The sequence below is a fragment of the Canis lupus genome, chromosome 22 (assembly GCF_048164855.1).
Source record: "Canis lupus baileyi chromosome 22, mCanLup2.hap1, whole genome shotgun sequence".
Lineage (NCBI taxonomy): Eukaryota > Metazoa > Chordata > Mammalia > Carnivora > Canidae > Canis > Canis lupus.
The window spans coordinates 15,945,347-15,964,735 of NC_132859.1; the positions used below are offsets into that span (position 1 = coordinate 15,945,347).

Here is a 19,389-nt window from a genome sequence, read left to right on the forward strand (position 1 = left end):
CTGTTTTGCCAGGGAACATTCCCCAGGGGCCCTCTCTGCCGCTTCGCTGGGCCCCTGGCAGACCCGAGTGTGTCTACTCACTGGACTTTGGAAGAGACTCTCAGGCGCCGCACGCCCGCCGTCGGGAACTGCCTGGAGTTGATGTAGGACACCTTCTGGAGGGCGCGGTTGATGTTCCCAATGTCGTCACCTTCCATCACCAGGATGGACTGCGAGGGGTTGAAGTGGTACTGGAGGAAGAAAGGGGGTGTCATGGGGGGGCATGATCAACAACAAAGCCCACCATCTCCATGGACAGGCCACGAAGGCCCAGTGTCTCCAGAGTGTAGGCCAGTGCAGCAGCCATGCGCACAGATGACTATTTTAGCCCCTTAAGCAATTCCTGCTACCCCTGGGGGGCTTCCAGGTCTTCCCTGTAAGATCCTTGGGGGTTATAAATGCAGGATGGGATTCTGAATCCCTGTCACAGGGCTCTTGTGGTCCAGCCCTTGGCAGGGTGGCCCCTGCTCTGTGCCGCTGTGGGGTCCTGACGAGTCTTTCAGCCCTTGGACAGCCTGCCCCCTCAGCTGGCTGCCTAGACACTTGGGCTTTGGCTCCTTTCACTGGTCTTGTCTTTGGCCTTGAACTTTCCTCAGTTCACCCTGTGCTCTCTTTCCTGATCCATGCTGTCTTCTTGGCTTCCAACCTTAAAGCTCATCGTTCAGTTAACGGCCCTCCTCTCTCAGATCTCACTCCTTATTTTGCTTCCCTGTTGCTTTACTCTGCTTACCCATGAGTTGTGCTCATTTTCTGTATACACCCCTGTCAGCTGTCCCAGGTCCATTATCTATTCATTCCACCCAGAGACCCTAATATCCTACACTTGGTGAAGGTCTGGGGGCTGTGATGCTCCCCACCAAGTCACTTGAGTCCTCAAATTGGATAAACCAGATACAGACTCCTGCTTCTCCCTGCAAAGCCCTGGCAGTTACTCTTCCTTGCGTGGAGTGTGGAGCATGGAGCACTGCCATGGTACTGGTTGGACTTGCTGATCCTCACATGCTTCTGAGCAGGATTTATTATCAGTAAGATGTCAGGAGCTTATCAGTGCATTCAGATGATGTATCTGGAGTTCATGCCACAGGAAAAAAAAATCTGGACATATATATATAAAATTATCTTTATACTCAATATGGGACTCGAAATTACACCCCAACTGAGTCAACAGTCATGTTCTCTTCCAAATGAGCAAGGCAGGCACCCCTGATCTGGATATATTTTTACATAGCTACTTGGCAACACTTCTTATGCATAGTATGTTCACATAACTATACACACACACACACACACACACACACACACACAAAGTGAAAGTGCCCATCCTATCTACCCAGTTTCCAATATCTCATCCCACGAGTATTAATTTCTTAGTTCCATGTTGCATTACTGTTTATAATTGTTTCCCCTCCCAGTGGGAGGCTTATACATGCCTGTCCTATTGTCCATAGGCTTGACTATGTGACACATGGAGCTCTTCCCTGCAAGATACACTTTTGCCCTGCTGCACTCAGTAGTGGTCATGTGACTTCCTCAGCTAATGAAAGGTGGCCAGAAATATTATTTGGTTCACAATCATGAAGAAGATTTCACAGCCAGTGCATGTTTTTCAATATCCCTTTCCCTCTGCCATGAAACCTGCCAAGTTCCCTTAGGGCCTGTTCCATTAGCCTGGGTCTCCCAGTATGGGTGGTATATGGATCAGAGCTGAAGCCAATCTACAATGGACATTGGTTGTGAACAGTAAAAAAAAAAAAAAAAAAAAAAAAAGTGTGTAATCCACTGAGATGTTTAAGTCACTTGTTACTGCAGCATCACCTAGCCTATCCTGAAAGTTATACTTCAGCAGTCTTATGAATATAGAGTTCCTTTTTCTTTCTTCCACCAATGGTAGTATTTCATGTACTTTATTGTATTTTGCTTTTTTTTTCCTTAGCTCATATCTTAGAGATTGTTCTGTATTAGTACATCATAAGTTTCCTCCTTTTTACAGATGTATAATATGCTGTGTAAATAATTTATTTAACCAATTTTTTATGGACACTTGGATTATTTCCAGTCTTTTACTAATAATGCCACAATGAATAATCTTGGTGCATTTCATGGGTGCAAATATATATCTATTGGATAAATCCCTCTGTGTGAAATTGTTAGGTCCAAGAGTATACGCACTTTAAATTTTGACAAATGTTGCCTGATTCCCCATTGGTAGGGAATATATTAATATACACACCCTCTCACAGTGTATAGGAATGCTTCTTTTCTCAAAACTTCAAAAGAATATGCTGTAGTTGGGGATTTTTGCTAGTCTGATAGGTGATAAATGCTACCTTAGTGTATTTTTAATTTACATTTCTCTTGCCACGAAGGAGATGGAGTATGTTATTATGAGTGGAAGGAAAAATCTAGTATATTAACTTTTCCCTGATAGGACTTGGTTGTCTTTTTAAGAGCTCTCCGTTCTGAGCCTGGACTCTAAAAGGAACTGGGTGTCCCATGAGTACCACTGTTGATATGACCCATGTAAGGTCCCTGTAATGTGGCCCCTAGGCAACTGAGAACTTAAATCTTTGTCTCCTTCAACTATCATTTGTTTTACTGTTACCTCCTCCTTGAGGCCGCCCCAGCTTCCCTCATTTAGGTCCCCACTGGGTTCCTATAGTGCTTATGAAATGGTAATATAATGATTACAGTACAGGGACCATGAGTTCATCGAGGACAGGGGTGCCACTTCTTATCTCTGAATCTCAGAACGTAGCCCTAGTGCCCTGTAATCCCATTAGATGAATGAGTTAATGTTCCCCCTTGGCCCACATTGTACTCAGTATCATCTCAGGGTTCCCAAAAAAGACTTTTTTAGTCACTCTCTTTTCAGTTAAGTCTCTGTGGGAGTTATTATCAGTGCTCACTAAACCCTGCTCTTCTTTGCATCCTCAGCATCCTGGAGGCTACCTTTGGCATCAGCCACCTGCCATGTATGGGTGGGCCATGTGACTGCATCTGGCCAATGAGGTATGAGAGGGAGTGGGGCAGGGCTTCTGGGCTGAGTCCATGAAGGACCCTGCAGATGCTCCAGCCTTTTTCTTCCTCCCCTCTGGTGGCTGTGGCATTCCAGGCAGAAACCCCACTCCACCTCCCTGGTTTGACATGAGAGAATAATAAACTTTTAATCATTAAGCCATGGGGATCTTGGTGTTATTTGTTACTGCAATATTTTAGCCTATCTGGAAAAATTGCACCCTTCCCAGGCAGGATTCTCACCTAAGGCTCTGTGGCAACTTGGAAAGATCGTGGGCTGCGTGGATTGCAGTACCCCAGTTCTAGGACGGACTATGAAATACAACTTTGGACAATTTACTTCCCCTTTCTGGACTTTATTTCCTCATTGAAAATAATGGGGATAGGGGATCCCTGGGTGGCTCAGCGGTTTGGCACCTGCCTTTGGCCTAGGGCATGATCCTGGGGTCTGGGGATCAGGTCTCATATTGGGCTCCCTGCATGGAGCCTGCTTCTCCTCTGTCTGGGTCTCTGCCTCTCTATGTGTCTCTCATGAATAAAATCTTAAAAAAAAAAAAAAAAAAAAGAATGGGGATGTTAATATCTAGCTGTCTGGGGGCTTAAATGAGATAACATATATAATGAATCTAGTACTTACAGGGTGTTTAGTCCAAGATAGATTTTATTATAATTCTTAGCGTTGTAATTATTTCTAAATGGAGTCTCTGCCCACACAGGTACTGCTGCCTTCACTGCTGGTCTTTCAATGCCCCGAGCAGGGTCTCTGTGGTCTGGAAGGTCTGCTCACAAGCACCAATCCCTCTTTTGGGTTTGGGAGTCCCTGGATATATGTGCAGGTGATGTCACAGTCACTCTCTGAGTTGGCTTCTCCATTGCTGTGGAGGACTCACTAGCTGAGTGGGCTCAGCCATAGAGGTGCCCTGTTCTGAGTGTTGCACAAATCATCCATTTCAGATTTGAGCAGATTCAAGTTCATTCTTCTGAAATACCACCTATGTTCCCACATGTCTTTCTGCCTCCCTATGGCCTCGCACCACCGTGTACCATTCCTGCTGTAGCAGAGTCATGGTGCTGTTGCTGTCTGCCTGCCTCCCCCAGGCAACTGTGAGCACCTTGAGGGCAGGGTCTATGGACTTTTTCCCAGGGTTACCCTCAGGTCTAGCACATGAGAAACATGACAAAATGATAGGCCCTGCAGTGGAGGCTGAGCCAACCTTCACACAAGGGCTAAACAAGAAAATCATGGGATGCCTGGCTGGCTCAGTTGGAAGAACATAGGACACTCGATCTGGGGGTTGGGACTTAGGGTCCTGTGTTGGGTGTATAGATTATTTAAATAAATAAGAAAATCAAACAGTTCTTCCAGAGAGTTGAATCGGCAGCATCATGGCAATCAGCACAGGGTGCATTCCCACCGCAGCCCCCTAAGGAGAAGGTGGATCGGCTATGTGTTGGATCTCCAGTTAATACCCTAGTCTGGCCGTCTGAGCATCATGAGGGCTGCCACAGGGCATGAAGGTGGGTACAGGCCTAGCCATCAATATAGTTCTGGCAGGATCAATAAAACCTTCCACCAAAGTAGGTTTCTTTGTTTCGTTTTTTAAATTGTGGTGTTCCCAGCCCTGTGGCATGTCTGAGGTAGGTCTCTGTGTCAGACACAGTGGCAGTAGCATTATCTCAGGGACAAGAGATGGCTTCCTGGGGGCCCAGAAAAGGGTGACAGCACTCATACTCCTTTGGGAAGCTGTGTTGTGGCCACCGTGATTCCTTTCTTTGAGAAGCTGCTAGACAGATGGCCTTTGGGAATAGTCAGTTATCCCAGGTCAGCCGGGGTCACCAAGCACCTACCAGGCTGGGATATCAGTGAAATCCTTGTCCCAAACCCAGGGCTGTTCCTCGAGGGAAGGCTGGCCATGGTACTCCAGGCACCTTGCCATTCACTTGGACACCTGCCAGCCCCTCTGGCTTGAGCCAGATGGAAGACTTGCCATATTCGAGGCTCCTCTGCCAAAACTGTCACCCAAATTTACCTTTCAAAAGCAGCTGGGGCAGTGGTAATACCAAGTGCAAGACCAGCCCAGCGGGAGAAGGGAACTGTGATTTGTTGAGAACCTATTAGGTTTGCTAAAGGTGATCCCTAGAAATTTATACCTGTATCTATCATCTCATCTATCTCTATACACATATTTTTCATCTGTAGATACCTAATGTAGATATATATAAAATATACATAAAATCCAATTCCCTCAGCATCACAACAAAATACACTTTATACATGAGGGAATTGGGGCTTAAGAATTAAATTACTTTGCCCAAGGTCACCCCGCTAGTAAATATTTGTAGTATAGTTTGAACCAAGGAGTGCCTTGTCCCAGAGGTCTGGCTCTTTCCCACTCCTCCAACACTGTGGACTTTTTTTTCTTACTCTCTTACTCTTTCTTTCATAAATTTCCGATATTTAAGCCAACCAGCTTGTGGTATATTATAAAGCAACCTCAGGAAACTAATATGCAACCTTTAAAACTTTCATCCCAAATGTCACCTTCTAGGTAAAGTCTCCTGGCCTTCCTCCCATATAAAGGGTTCCTGCCTCTGTGTTCTTTGTTCTTTTCTCTATTAGATTATCTTGTTTTATTAAACATTTTAAGTTATTGTACTTTATGTTAAGTACTTCCAGGCCTTGAGCTACTTGAGGACAGGTATCATGTGTTTTCATCTTTGAAATCCCTATGATCCATAACACATAGTATGGATTAAATACACCTAAGTTCAAGCTTTTCTAAAAATGCTGAGGTGTTCTTGGGCTATGAAAGAACAAATTGGCAGGCCTTATGCTAGGAAAATCAGAACAGGATATTCTTCAGGAAGGTGGTTATTCCATAGTATCCCAGGATCTCGTACGGGTACAAGACAGTAACCACCCCAACCATTTAATGACCCCAGACATGCTGGACAAATATTCAGAAATAGGCATGATCCAGGGGAAGACGAGTGAAAAGAGGAACCTGCACTGGGCCCTGCGAGCAGATGGATAGATAGATAGTCTTGTTCATTAGAGGAGGCCCTCACTTTCCTCTGGACTAGCCAGGGAGGAGTGGGGAGGCCTGGAACCAGGAGAAAGGAGAAAAACAGTCATTATTCTGAAATGAGTGAGGGATATGAAATGGAGTTAGGGCAAGAGAGAAGGAAGTCTGAATAATTTTCAAGAACGCCTTATAATCTGAGTTGCTGGTGTGGAGGAAAGAGCATGGACTTATTTTGGGCAGGTTCCTGAGCCTGTCTCCTTATTTCTGAAATGGGGCCATAACATTTAATCTGTTGTGAGGCGTAGGGATAATGAACTTCGAATAGCCCCCGGTGGGTACACGATGACTTGTGTCTTATCATTAACTTCTCCTGCGGTGCTAGTTCGTGCCAGCTGTGCCTAAGGATGGAGAAGGATCCTCTGCGGTGACTGGGAGTCAACAGGTGGGATCCTGAAAAGTTGGAAGAGCCTCTGCACCTGCCACGGCTTTGTGTGCCACGTAGTTTACAACCCCCTCTCGTCATAGGCTCTGGATGCTCCGTAGAGATTGTGCATCTCCTAATGTAGAATTCTAAGAATGTGGGGCTTTTTGGTGCAGTATCTTTGGATTGTTTGTTTTGTAGTGCTTGAATCCTGAAGCCGTGATCTCATGGGATGCTCCGGAGCAGAGCAGATCCACTCAGAGGCGGGGAGCAAACCCAGAATTAGAGGGGGGGAGGGTTGGAGGACAGGTTTCTGCATCACTGGGCTGACAAAATGCTAAGGGAATGACTCCAACAGTTGGTTGAGGATCAAACCCCAGGCTCCGCATGCGAGGGTACCAATATCAAATGTGCCATGAAGTAGACAGGGATGGGGGTGGGGGGGTGGGGTGAGGAGTCGTCCTTTCCAACATGAGGCAGTCTTGCAGGTCTCCTTCAATGACAGGTGATTAACTATTGAGTGCCCCTGTTTGTGCCTATTTAAGGTTCTGTAAGGCCATTCTTGCCTTGCCCTGTCTGTACGCTCCTCCCACCTTCCCCCTCTGACCCAGCCTCCAAGGTGAGCATCCTAAACTATGCTCCTGGCTGGATCATGCTGCTCTACCTGGAGTCCTTCAGTGGCCCCCTGGGGCCCACCGGAGAAAACATGTAAACACCTGAACACAGTTCACCGGGCCCCATGACACAGCCTATGCTTAGGGGACCACACTTCCACCTTTATTCCTACAATTTGGGCACTTTAACAATTTGGGGCATGTAACTCCTTCTTGGAATCCCAGTGCACGCTATGGGGCACCCCAGCCCCCTGCCATCATCCATGCTCTCGGATCTGCCTAGAGTGACCACCCAGCTCCCCTCCCCCTGCCTTTCTCCTGCTTGATTCCTCCTCATCCTGAAACATGCTGCTCAGACCCCACCTCCTCCAAGGAGCCTTTTCCAACTGCTGCTCCTCAGGTTCTGGAACTCTGGAGCAAGACCTCCTGGGGTTCAAGTTCTGGCTCTGCTCATTACCAGTTCTGGGATCTCAGACAAGTTTCCATTCTCTTAAAGTCCTCAATTCCTTATGTGTGAAATAGGAACATTTATGGGAGCTTTGTCATAGGGTTCTTCTGGTATTGACTAAGTTAGTACCCACAAAGCATTCATTCATTCATTCATTCATTTATTTATTAAATTTATTTTATTTATTTATGATAGGCACACAGTGAGAGAGAGAGAGGCAGAGACATAGGCAGAGGGAGAAGCAGGCTCCATGCACCAGGAGCCCGATGTGGGATTCAATCCCGGGTCTCCAGGATCACGCCCTGGGCCAAAGGCAGGCGCCAAACCACTGCGCCACCCAGGGATTCCCCCACAAAGCATTTAGAGCTGTGTCTGGCACTTGGGGGAGCCTCGTGCTCATCGTTATCGCAGCTTACCAGCCTGGATTACAAACATCAGCTTGGGCCACTGACTTCCCTGAAGATAAAAGGCTGGGAATGTTCAGCTTTGGGTCTCCCTCCATCTAGCCCAGAACCAATACCCGGGTGTCCATGGCATGTTTGCTGAAGTGACTGCGGCTTAAAGAAAAACATGATGTGCTCAGATCACCAGCCCCTCCATGGCTCCCCATGTCAGAGCCTCATAGGCTCCCCTGGCAGCAAAAATAAAGGTGCTGTCTTTGGGAGGGGGGACTCCCTATACCCTGGGGTAGGGGTAGGCAGGGTAGGCCCAGGGTAGGAGGCACGGAGGAGACGGTAGGTGAGGGGTGAAGTGGGCAGCCTCTGCTCTGGTCACACCAGCCTTGAGAAATGGCCCATAAAGGAAACCTCCAGGCTGTGGGGAGGGGGTTGGCTCGTGGGGCTGGCCTGTGCTCCAGGAGGCCGAGGGTGGCCTGTCTACTCTCTCGGGGGTCCATTAGGACCGAGCCGGGGTGCAGTGATATTTAACCAGCTCTTTGCTCAGGTTCCCAGAGGCTCCCTGCTGGCAGGAGCGCGCAGGGTCCAGGTGAGGCCAGCAGGCTCCCTGCCGGGTGGGGGTGAGGTGACCGGGCCGGGTGCTCACTGAGGACGTTTAGCTACGCATGTCCTGCCCCTCAGGAGGTACCTTTTTCAGAACACAGCTTTGATTCTTTCGGATCACATGAATGTTTTTATTTTGCATGAATCTGCTCACATTCCCTCTGCCAGAGATTGCTCGAAGCCCAACCTGCGCTTCAATTTCACGACATGAGACCCAGCAACCTCCATATCTGCTAATTCCAGCCCCCCTGGGCTGACCTTCCTTCCTAATTTATATTTAACATGGCCAAACTTTTCATTCTATTTTTAAATATTTTTTTGAAATCTCTTCTCACATGCTGCTCCTGTTCCTTTGGCAAACAAACAACAAAGCAACCAACCAACCCAGAACAGCCGAAATACAACCATCCCCTTCTGGTAGACAGGGGACACGTGTCTGCTTTTGTGTAATGAACTGATGATGCACAAGGGCTTCATCTAGGGAATCTCACGACACAGCAGAAGTCCACCACGGCAGTCACGGCCCCTCACCCCCCGCCGCACCATCTCTGTGCAACTCGACAGGTGGGGACTCCGTTTCCCAGAGTGCGCTGGCCCTGGGCAGCCTCCGCCCCACAAGTCAATGTCTTACTGGTGGCGACACTGGCTCCTTCCTTACCTTTATGCCTTGGCCGAGGCTTTCCAGGGAATTGATATCCAGTCCTTCCTTGCAGGCCTGCAGGCAGGAGATCACCTTCTGACTCTCCATTTTGCCGGGGCGGATGGTGAGACTGGCCAGGCTGCCGTGGAAGAACTGAGCAAACCGTGGTTTGGTGACTTCTCCTCCTAGAAGTGAAAGCAGCACTGGGTCATTTGCCCTGTGGAGGCTGGGTATGGAACACCCACGATCTGGCTGGGGGACCAAGGACACACTGTGGCTGTGTCCCCGCAACCTGAGCCTCTCCTCCAGAGCAGTAAGCTCAGCGGCCGTACTCCAACAGGAGGATATCATCGGTGCCCCCCAGCTGCACCCGACTTAGAAAAGCTGGAATTCTTCAACTTGAAGCAGTTGCTTTCAGAGGCATGACCTGCTTTAGAAGAAAGGACCTAGAGAGAAAGAACGGGAAGGAGAGGGAGGCTGCCACTGACAGGAGGCCTGCTGTGCGCCCGGCTCTCAGCTAGGGCCCCCATCTGAGCAAGCCTGCAAAGAAGGGGTCCTTGTTTCCCGCTCACACCTGCAGACCCCTGAGGCTCAGAAAGGCTGAGGGACTGGCCCCAGGATGCACAGCCGACGCTGGAGCTGGTCCTCTGGTCCTGGTCTGACTCCAAAGCCGGCGCTCGCCTCCCGACATTCCACGGAGGGGTTGGCAGGCCGCCGAGGAGTCCCCGAGCCCTCCATCCACAGGCCTGGCTCTCTTGCAATGAATTGATTTCGTACCCACTTAAATTCAAGTTCCCGGATTCTGTTCTGCCTCTGCCTCTCTTCTCTTCGCCTACTTCTTGGTTTCCACTGTTCTCTCTATGGGCTGAGCCAAGGCCTATCTGAGCGCCGGCCTGCTCTTCACACGAAACTGTTCAGTGCTGCTCATGTCAAGGCCTCTCCTCCTCCTCCCTCCCTGGTTTTCTCCACGTCTCTAAAGTAAAAGCTCCCCCAAGGTCCGTTTGAACCCTCACCTCTTCTAGGAGGCCTTCCCCACAGCCTTCACGGAACACGGGCCCCTTCTCTCTGAGCAGCCTACACCGACACTAGCCTTGATCTCGCACTTCTGTCTGTTCAGAGATGTAGCAGGACGTAGGTAGCGGGATGTGGGTCGAATTCCAGTTTTGCTAATTCCCTGGGAAGGTTTGGTAAACAGCCTCTGCTGGCTTGCAGGGGACAATTCTGGGTTTTGGTCCCTGGGTCTCCTGAAATGCATCCCTAGCGAAGTGTGCTGCAGTGACACAGCACGCCGGAGGGCCAATTTCTGGCCATTTCTACTAGAGTGACCCCCACAGTGACTTCTCTGTGCCAGCAGAGCCTGGACCTCAGCTGGAGGGGGCAGAGGGCTCTCCCCGGTCACTCTAATTCAGCCCTGGGGTAGTAGATGCTCCTAATACCTGCGTTCCCATATTCTAGAGAGTTCTACTTCTCAGTAGCGAATCCTTGTGATTCCAATTCTCTATTATGGTTAATAATTCTTTATACTTATCCGTTGAAATTGTGGTGTGGTTTTTCTCTGGTGATTGAGTCCACACCAATACCCTGTGTTGGCATGCACACCTTGCTCACACCTGTTCCTCTTCACGCTTAGATACCACCTCCAAATGGCTTAGGTTAGGCAAACGCCATGGTCCTTCAAGGCCCCGTAAGCTCTCTGTCCCCGGCTTGCACACAGAAGCCTCTCATGGGTCACCCGGTCTACTTTCCCCCCTCCCTGGCCAGAGCCCCCCTGCCCACCACGTCCTCTCCTGAGCCTTGGAGCACTGACTTCATCCGACCACACCCTCAAAACCCCACGTTGCTAATGGCTTACATGTGTGGGGTTTATGTCCTCAATAGCCTATCACTGTGGTTCTCAACCTTGCCTGCACATTTTAATCATCTGAGGATCTTTAAAAAATCAAGTTGATTCTGGTGCTGGGTCCCACCTTGAGAGATTATGGCTGAGTTGGGGTGAAGAGCTTCAGAAGCTCCTCAGGTGCGCTGAATGTGAAGTCAAGGTCAGGAATCCCTGGCTCTAAGCTTCTTAGGCTGGGCCTTCTGCACACTGCTGTGCGATCTCTCTCCTTCACGCCACCCACCGGCTTACTCTTGCTAGCCTTTGCACACTGCTAGAATGTATTTGTTTAAGTCTCCTGGATGGCAGGGAGCACTCATGCATTATTCATTTTAATGAAGATGATACTGAGCAGGTATTAAGGGCCGAGGGTTGCAACAGGCACTTTGCGTAAGTTGGCTCATTTATTCCTTTCAACAGCACAGGTGCCCCGTGTGGTCCCGGCATCCTGCACCCTGCCTGGCACACAGCGGACATTTCATAACTGTTTCTTGAACTGAAAGAGGTGGCGGATTAATGCCAGCAGAGTAGTGGACATTGTGGAGTCTCTCCAACATCCATCTCCCCTCTGCCCTCTTGCAGCGGCAGCCCAGAGGTTCGGGGGAGTTGACTTGAATTCCAGGGATGGATTCTATTTAGTCACGGCTACTCAGGTTTTCCTCTTCCCCTTGCTCCAGTGGCTCAGTCAGGTGTTGGCATCTGATGAAGCCGATCGGTACCTGCGTCCACTAAGCCACAGAGGCTGGCCCAGGAGTAATCAAGACCAAATTCAGGCCAATGAGAGGAGAGGAGGAATTAATTGGCAGCCTTTGGGAAAAGAGCTTCCCTTTTTTTTTTTTTTTTTTTTTTTTGAGCTTCCCTTTTCTATCCAGAAAGTTTCTGGAACCTACTCCTGCTCTCTACCCTGGAGATGGTGGTGTGAAGAAGGAAGGCTTAGGGCTGCTGCCGCCACCTTGTAAGCAGGCCAAGGACAACAAAGGTGATGCATGAAGGCAGGCAGAGCTGGGACAGTCCTAGTAGAGGCCCAAGTAGACCTCCTCACCACTCTACCACAGGGCATCCTCAGCTGGCGGAGCCAATCACCCACCTTTAAGCCATTTTGACTCATGTTGTTCTTACCTGCCATCAAAAACATTTTCACTTTGGAAATGAAAGGAGAAGGTTCTATCAAAGTACTCAGTCCACAGGGAACTTTAAACAGATGTGTCTTTGGGGAATGCCATGACATGGCAATGACTTGAGAGTGTTGGGGAACCCATCGGGGACCTCCTGATCTTGGCCCTCAAAGCCCCCTTGGGTAAAGTGCTCCTCAGTGCCATTGACATGTTCCTGCCCTCACAGACGGGCACTCCCATTGATCTGCACAAAGAAAGGTGTGAGCATGGGTACAAATGGCAGAGCTGCCACTCCCCAGGGCACTCGGATGGTTGTCTCCTCTCTGCTTTGTCCACCCTGTGTCCCCAGAGAGCAGCAGATACAGCAACAATCATTTTCTGTGTATGAATTGAACTATGTCTCCAACACGGTGTGCAGTCCTCACCATACATCATCATCTTACTGAACCTTCACCAAACTCTTGGGAGGGAGGTACTCATTCTGTAGTTACAGTTACGCCAACTCAGACCTCTCAGTAGTAAGCGGCCCAAGGCCACACAAGTAGGAAGGGGTGAAGTGTGTGCCCCTCCGGTGTGCGTACATTCGGCCATGCATGGGGCCAGCTGGCGCATCCCGGTGTACTGGCCAGGCCCATCCAGAGTGAGGCTGGGAGCGAGCCCTCTGTGGTCTGTTATCTAGACCCCCTCAAGGGCTCCCTCTGCAGCTCCGCGACTTTGCAACTTTCTTGGGCGCTAAGGCATTTTCCTACACACTATTTTTTTCTCCACAAAACATTCAAGTTTAGTATTTTTGATGCAAGAATCCCAGATCTGTGGTGCACTCTGTTTATTAGTGATGCAGCTCCAGGAAATTGATTCAATTAGCACTTTGCAATAGGAGGCCGGTATAAAATTTGAAATCTATTTGCACTCAGGAGTGGCTGTGATGCAGGATTTAAAAAATAATAGATACACTGAAAGCCTCTTTCTTTTTAATATCTTAGTAAACCACATGGCTCCTCTGTTAACATTTAGACCCAAACATGGTCATGAATTACTTTAAGAAAAAACAACATAACCTGATTTCCTATACAAAGAACTTTCTCTACATGTTTGCGAATGTGATTTTGGGTTCCTGAGGCTAGCTCTGCACACATTTTTAAAGTGTTTGCTGAATGCCTAGCCTTCTGTTAGATTGAGTTAATTATAAGATGTAGTTCATTCTCTTTAAGAACTTCTACTTAGTTGGGAGAATAAAGTATAGACACTGGGGAAATAAAAACATGAGTAAATTGCCAGTATAATAGACGGTCTAAGGCAGGGCATGATTGATATCCAAAGAAATGATACAGATGTGGTGTCCAACGGATCAGAGGGAAAAAATAATGGCCATCATCTGTTAGGCCCTTAAAATATGGCAAGTTCTTTCATGTGCTATTTTAGTTAATACTTAAGTGGCAGGATAGTATGTTTGAGACCTTAGCCTCTATTCTTTTGATTTTTCCCAAGTATTTCTCTCATCTTACCCTCCATTTAGACACATATCTGGCTTGTGCTCATTGCCACAGGGAGGGTTGTGACAAGGAGATGAGCAGATGGAGCTTAAAGCTGAGTTTCTTTTGCTTCCAGAAGCCTAAACCCTTCGGAGGCTGGGGAAGATCTGGGTATGGATCCACATTTGGGGAAAAGTAGAAGAAGAAAAATCTGGCTTCCCGCAGACAAGAAAATGTCACCCCCGACTGGGAGGTGGGGGCTAGCAGGGAGGATGTGGAGGGGGTAAGGCACAGGGGTGCAGAGTGAGGCACCTGAAGCCCGCCACCTGGGCTGAGCCTTGGCTGGGGAGCATGATGCTGGAGGCAATGCTGGTTTGTCGCATCTGGACAGATAGGCAGATGGACTGCAGATGGTCTGACAGACAGAACCTGAGAAGCAGTGAGGATATTTTTGTGCCCCTAAGTAAGGTGAAGAAATACCGAGAGCTGCCAGCCCCGAAAGACCGTTAGTGACAGGACCGAAGAGGTGAGCACCATCTCAGAGCACATCTGCCCGGGAAGATGACTGGGGTCCCCTCTGTCCCTGGCACCGCAGCCCCACATACATTTCCTTGCAATCGGCTGGCCGAGGAAATGGAACAGTTTCACATTTGCCAAGGTTAAATCTCCCCCGCTCAGATGGAATAGTGGTTCGGAATGAAACGAAGATGGATGTGGAAACAATAGTTTTTCTTTGTGAATTCAGATTCCTACCTGCTAAACTTCTAATTCCTTTCCCAGACGATGTTTCCAAAGTTTGGTCACTTATTCACAGCAACGCAGCCAGGAATTAGTGAATCAGATTCAGACTCAGGTCTCGCTGGCTGGCAAGGCTTTGACTTGCATGCAGCATGATGGATGTGGTGGTGGTGGGCGGGGGGGGGTGTGTGTGGAGGCTCAAAGAGGGTTCTTGGAGGGTGTAATAATCGGGCTGCTTCCTAAAGATGGGGACAGGCTGGGACTGTCACAGTGCCGGGGGAGAATGTCCAATTACACTGGGGTTCTGTGGACACGGAGGGGCTTCGACAGCAGTTATTCTGAGCCAGAGTTTGCACTGGGACTGACTTACCCTTCAGCTTTCTTTCTACTGAGAGGTGGGACCCACTCACCTCAATAGCTTTTGAACCCTTTCCCTCTAAGTAGAAGATCAGAGCTGTGTGAAGGTGCCGTCTCCTCCATTTGCAAAGCGTGTGCAGGATGGACACCGCCTTCCCTCTTGCCCGAGTCGGATGCTGCTCTGTGCATGGCTTGTTGACGGGGATGCTCCTCAATGAACACAATTTCATGGATGGTTGGGTATCAATTTTGAGCAATGCAAATGGTGAGACGGTCTGAAATCTTGCTTTCCCTCATTTCCTCATTTCAACGATGGAGACACCGACGGAACGCAAAGACTAAGTGGAGTGTGTAATAGACCCCCAGAAGCTGTAGCTTCAGTACTGTCCACACAGCCCAGAGGGCTGCAGCTGTGGGCTGCAGGTGACTTGTGGAGACGGATGATCTGCAGTTGCAGCTGGCCATGACCGTTCTCAGCAGGCTTTCTCAGCCCTTTCCGTGTCTGTGTAGCCATCTCTCAGCCTTTCTAGTAGACATTTAATATATGGCATGTTCTAAGTCAGCAAAACCTATGACTCCCCCAAATCATCTCTGTGGGGTTGGGGACCTGAATTCATGGAATTGGAAGGACCCTCACATACCATCCAGGAGATCTCCTTCATTCTCCAGGTGAAGAACTGAGGACTACAGAGGCAGGACACTTTTCAAAGACCCAGAGCAGCAGAGCAAGGATCTCAAATTTTCTTCTTACAGCTCCAAACTCAACCCTCCCTACACTGAACCATGATGGGTCTGTAGTTAGGCCTCAGTTTGACTTTGTCCAATCTGTGGGAAGAATGCCCTGGGAGTTTGCTCAAGTGATCTGACTCCAGACTTCAGAATCCTCTGGTCTTTCATACTTGGATATGAAATGCCATCTGACTATACACGTCCTTAGAAGCAGAGGTGGTGTAGCAATGCAAATAAGGGTGACAGTTCCAGTGGCAGACACCTTGGTACAAATCCAAACCCCTCTCTCCTCTCAGTTTCCTCATCTGCAAAGTGGGGATCCCTTTCTTATCCAGGCAATAGGGTTGCAAAAGGGGAAGCCTTTTGGCAAGCTCGTTGTATGGGCAGCACGAACCAAGGAACTCAAATATGAAATTACATGATGTGAGTTTTGTCTGTTTTTCACTTCTGTGGCCTTTTCTCCTCTTCCCCTCTGGTGTATCTCTCAGGGAAGGTGAAACAATACTGTTTTTACTCCAAGATCCTTGTCAACTTTTCTAATTGGTATAATCTTTGGAATAAGATACAAAGTTAGAATACAACTCAGTTATACCGTGTTTCCAGACATGAATTTTAAAGCAGATTTCATCTATGTCTCCTTTAAATTAATATGCCCTCACATCCAATTAGCTCCAGGGCCTAGAGCAGTCTTGTCTTGATTTTTTGATACAGTTAATACTAGGAGACACCTTGTTAGTCATCCCCGTGTGTCGGACCACGAACAACACACCTTTGTCAAAACAGCTTCAAAAATGGGATGTAATCCAACAAACATTAGCTACTGACCTTCTCTCTTGACCTACTGGAATAGGGGGGAAGGTGAAGAGAGCAGAATCTGGGAGAGCAGACAGTCCTTGCCTCTGTAAACTGATAGCCTAGCAGGGGATGGAGACCTGCATTGGTAACTCCAATGAGATGTTTCCCGAAGAGTGTTCCAAGGACACTATTTCACAAAGAGTGAGTTCTGTAGTGAGTTAAGATTGAGAAATATGGGTTAAGTCATATCAAATGGATTATTTTATTGGTGAGCTTTTGAAAGCTCTTAATAAGCTAACGAGCATTGTGACTCTTGAACGTGGTGGTGTGGGGAGAATTTATGCAGTTTCCCACCCTTGACCATGGTCTCCTTGTGCCAGGGGCATCCTTTGGAACTGGAGCTTCGCGAAGCCCTCCCTGGGAAATGCCCACCTGAATATAAGGCAGGCTATGTTAGCACATGCTGCTTTCTTCCAGCAGCAGAGACCCTAGGGATGCAGAATAATTTCAACACAGACTTTATTAAGAGAATTTGTACTAAATTAGACCAAGCTTATTAAGTGAAGGCATGTACTCCAAGTCCCTGTGCTAATTTTAGTGTCTGGCAACAAGATGACCTGGAAATGTGCACCAGATCTCAGGACCACGTGTGGCTCCAATTCTGCTCTGTCTGAAGGTGACATGCTATTGATTATTGAAACTCTCAGGGTTATGTCTGCCTTTTAATCCCACTATTGACCTCTCCTGTTCTTTGCCTTGGCTCCTCCCCAAAGCCACAATAGGAGTTCTATATCTGTCCCTTAACAAGAAGTTCTAATTTTTAGAACCACCTCTTTCTCTACCTCCTGTGGGTTTATTTGTTAAGTAGGCGGTAGGACTCAGCAAGATCAGGAGCTAGGGTAGAAAAGTCTCCTCATCTCAGACCTGGATAGTATCATAGTTAGGAGCAGGCAAAGCTGGACGCTCTAGGAAGGCCAAGGTCCAGAGTATTGGGGGAGAGTTCCTGGCAGCAGTAGGGATGTGGTGGTTGCTGGGGACAAGTGACAAGGAGGGAAGCCTGCGATGAGATCTGCCAAGAGTAGAGGAGGATCAGGGAGGGAGCAAGGGGTGGCTTCTTGAGGGCGTGCGGAGAGACATGCTTCTGAGATCTGCTTAGCTGCTTCCTTGAAAGAACCCTTGCAGATGCCACACAAACTAGGTGACCCAGAGCAGATCTGTTTGTGGTGTTGGGTGGAGGCGGCCCAGACTTCCACCTGCTGGGGCATCTCCCTGAAACCTCAGGCCCTGGTCTGACACCATCAGCAGCCTTCCTGACTTGCTGACAGCCAGGGACGCCTGGGTTCCAGTCCCTGAGTGGGTGGGCCCAGTTTAAAGGTCCAGGGGTGAAGCAGGTGTGAGAATACAACTTTTATTATAGATCAGTAGAACTTGAATTTTTGTTGTTAGAAATGGATGAGGAGGAAATCTAAGGAAAAGGGCAAATTAATTAGTCTTTTAAACGATCTTCTCCCATGGTGTGACCCCAAGAGAGACAAGGCACCTGGAATTGGTCTAAAGGTAGCAATTTCTGCCTTGGCACAGACGGAGCTGGGCCCGGAGGGGGTCTGAGTGCATCCTGAGAACACTGTGACACAGAGGTGGAGGCAAGGAGGGGAAGAGGACTCTTTTGTGATGCCAGGTCCATCCTCGCTGCAAAAGCCTTTCTCTACAATTAAGATACATGCTCGGGGCTGTGCTGGCAACATTTCTTAAGTGTAAATGAAGTCTCTTTTTTTTCTTAATTACTGGAAAAAATACCAATGAAAATGAAGTTCCACTGATTACTTTGGCTTTCAAATTCACTAACAGGACACAGTAGGCTAATTGGGGCTGTGGAGCACTGCCCAGCAACAGTGCTGGAGCCTGTTCCCGGGAGCATCCAACAAGCAGCTGCTATCAAATTATTTTCTATCCCCATTGTTAAACCCCAATTGGAAAATTCACAAATGGGAGCTGGTTTCCTTGCCAACCTCAGAAGCACCTAAAGAGCTCCCTACAATCGCCAGCCCAGAGGCAATTAGAGGCTCACCCAGCAGGCTTATAATATGCATATAAGTGGACTTCAGAAAGTTAGAAATATGCCAAGTAAGGGGGTGCATCATAGGCTCTTGGTTTCACAGCACTGTGTCCTTTTGAAAGGTCTTTTGATGTCTTCTTCCAAGGCAAAGCATGACTCCAAGGAGGATGCAGGTATTGATGCGAATCCAAGCTCCTGCACGAGATGGTCGGGTGTCCTGTGGTCTGGTCGCAACTCCTCTTCCCAGGCTCTCCTGCACTCGTCTTGGCCCCCGAACCCCCAAGCGACCGGGTGCTCTGAGCACACCTGTGTGAAACTTCTCTGCAACGGCATATGCTGTTGTTGCCTTCTCTGTCTTCCTGGTGAACTCTTAGCCCTCCGAGAAGGCCCAAGTTTGAAGATTTTGAAGAATTTTCTCCTACGCTGAAAATTTACCAATATATTATCTTTCCTCTCAGGGCAGATGCCTACATCTCCAAGGCCTGACAGACCGCGTGATCAGGTTCTTGCCCACACCACAAAGGCTGTGTTCCAACACTTGTCTTCTCATTGGCTCTTCTCTTGCTTCACTGACCTTCCTTCTGACGTGTAGATGGACCTGAGAGATCAGGGTCTGTGTGGGATGGCTCCTCCTAGGGTGGGGCGGGGGGGAGAGTTGGTGCCCACAAGGAGCCACGGGGAGGCTGGAATGGCAAAAGCCAGGGCATACCAAAGGTCCTGCAGACTGTCTGCCGCGTAGGGTCTAGGTGCAAGGAATGGAGAAGGGATGGAGGCGGAGACCGGTAGATGTTTTCAAATTTAGGCCTTTATTCAACTGAAGCATGCTGAGCACACTCCATGTACCTATCACCTGTACCTTATAATGACAAGGGAGGTGTTAGCCTAGTTTTATAGCTGAGAAAATAGTTGCTCAGGGAAGTTACAGGTTCTGCTGGGACCATACAGCCAGCAAGTGGCAGGGTGGGGATTGGACTCACACTCAAAATTTCCTGACTCTAAAGCCTAAACTCTTCTTCCTTGCTCTTTGGAGGGTCGCTTGAGAGAAAATAT

General features: G+C 48.6%; 1 protein-coding gene across 2 annotated transcripts in view; it reads right to left on the bottom strand.

The window, feature by feature from the left end:
• Positions 1 to 19,389, bottom strand: part of CLSTN2 (calsyntenin 2) — a 613,123-nt gene that overhangs the window by 26,791 nt on the left and 566,943 nt on the right. For both annotated transcript variants that reach the window (XM_072792507.1, XM_072792508.1), the window contains exons 10-11: positions 9,220 to 9,386; positions 82 to 230 (exon numbers count right to left, since the gene is read on the bottom strand). In XM_072792507.1, the coding sequence (XP_072648608.1) occupies positions 82 to 230; positions 9,220 to 9,386 (316 nt within the window). The remainder of the gene's footprint in view (positions 1 to 81; positions 231 to 9,219; positions 9,387 to 19,389) is intronic.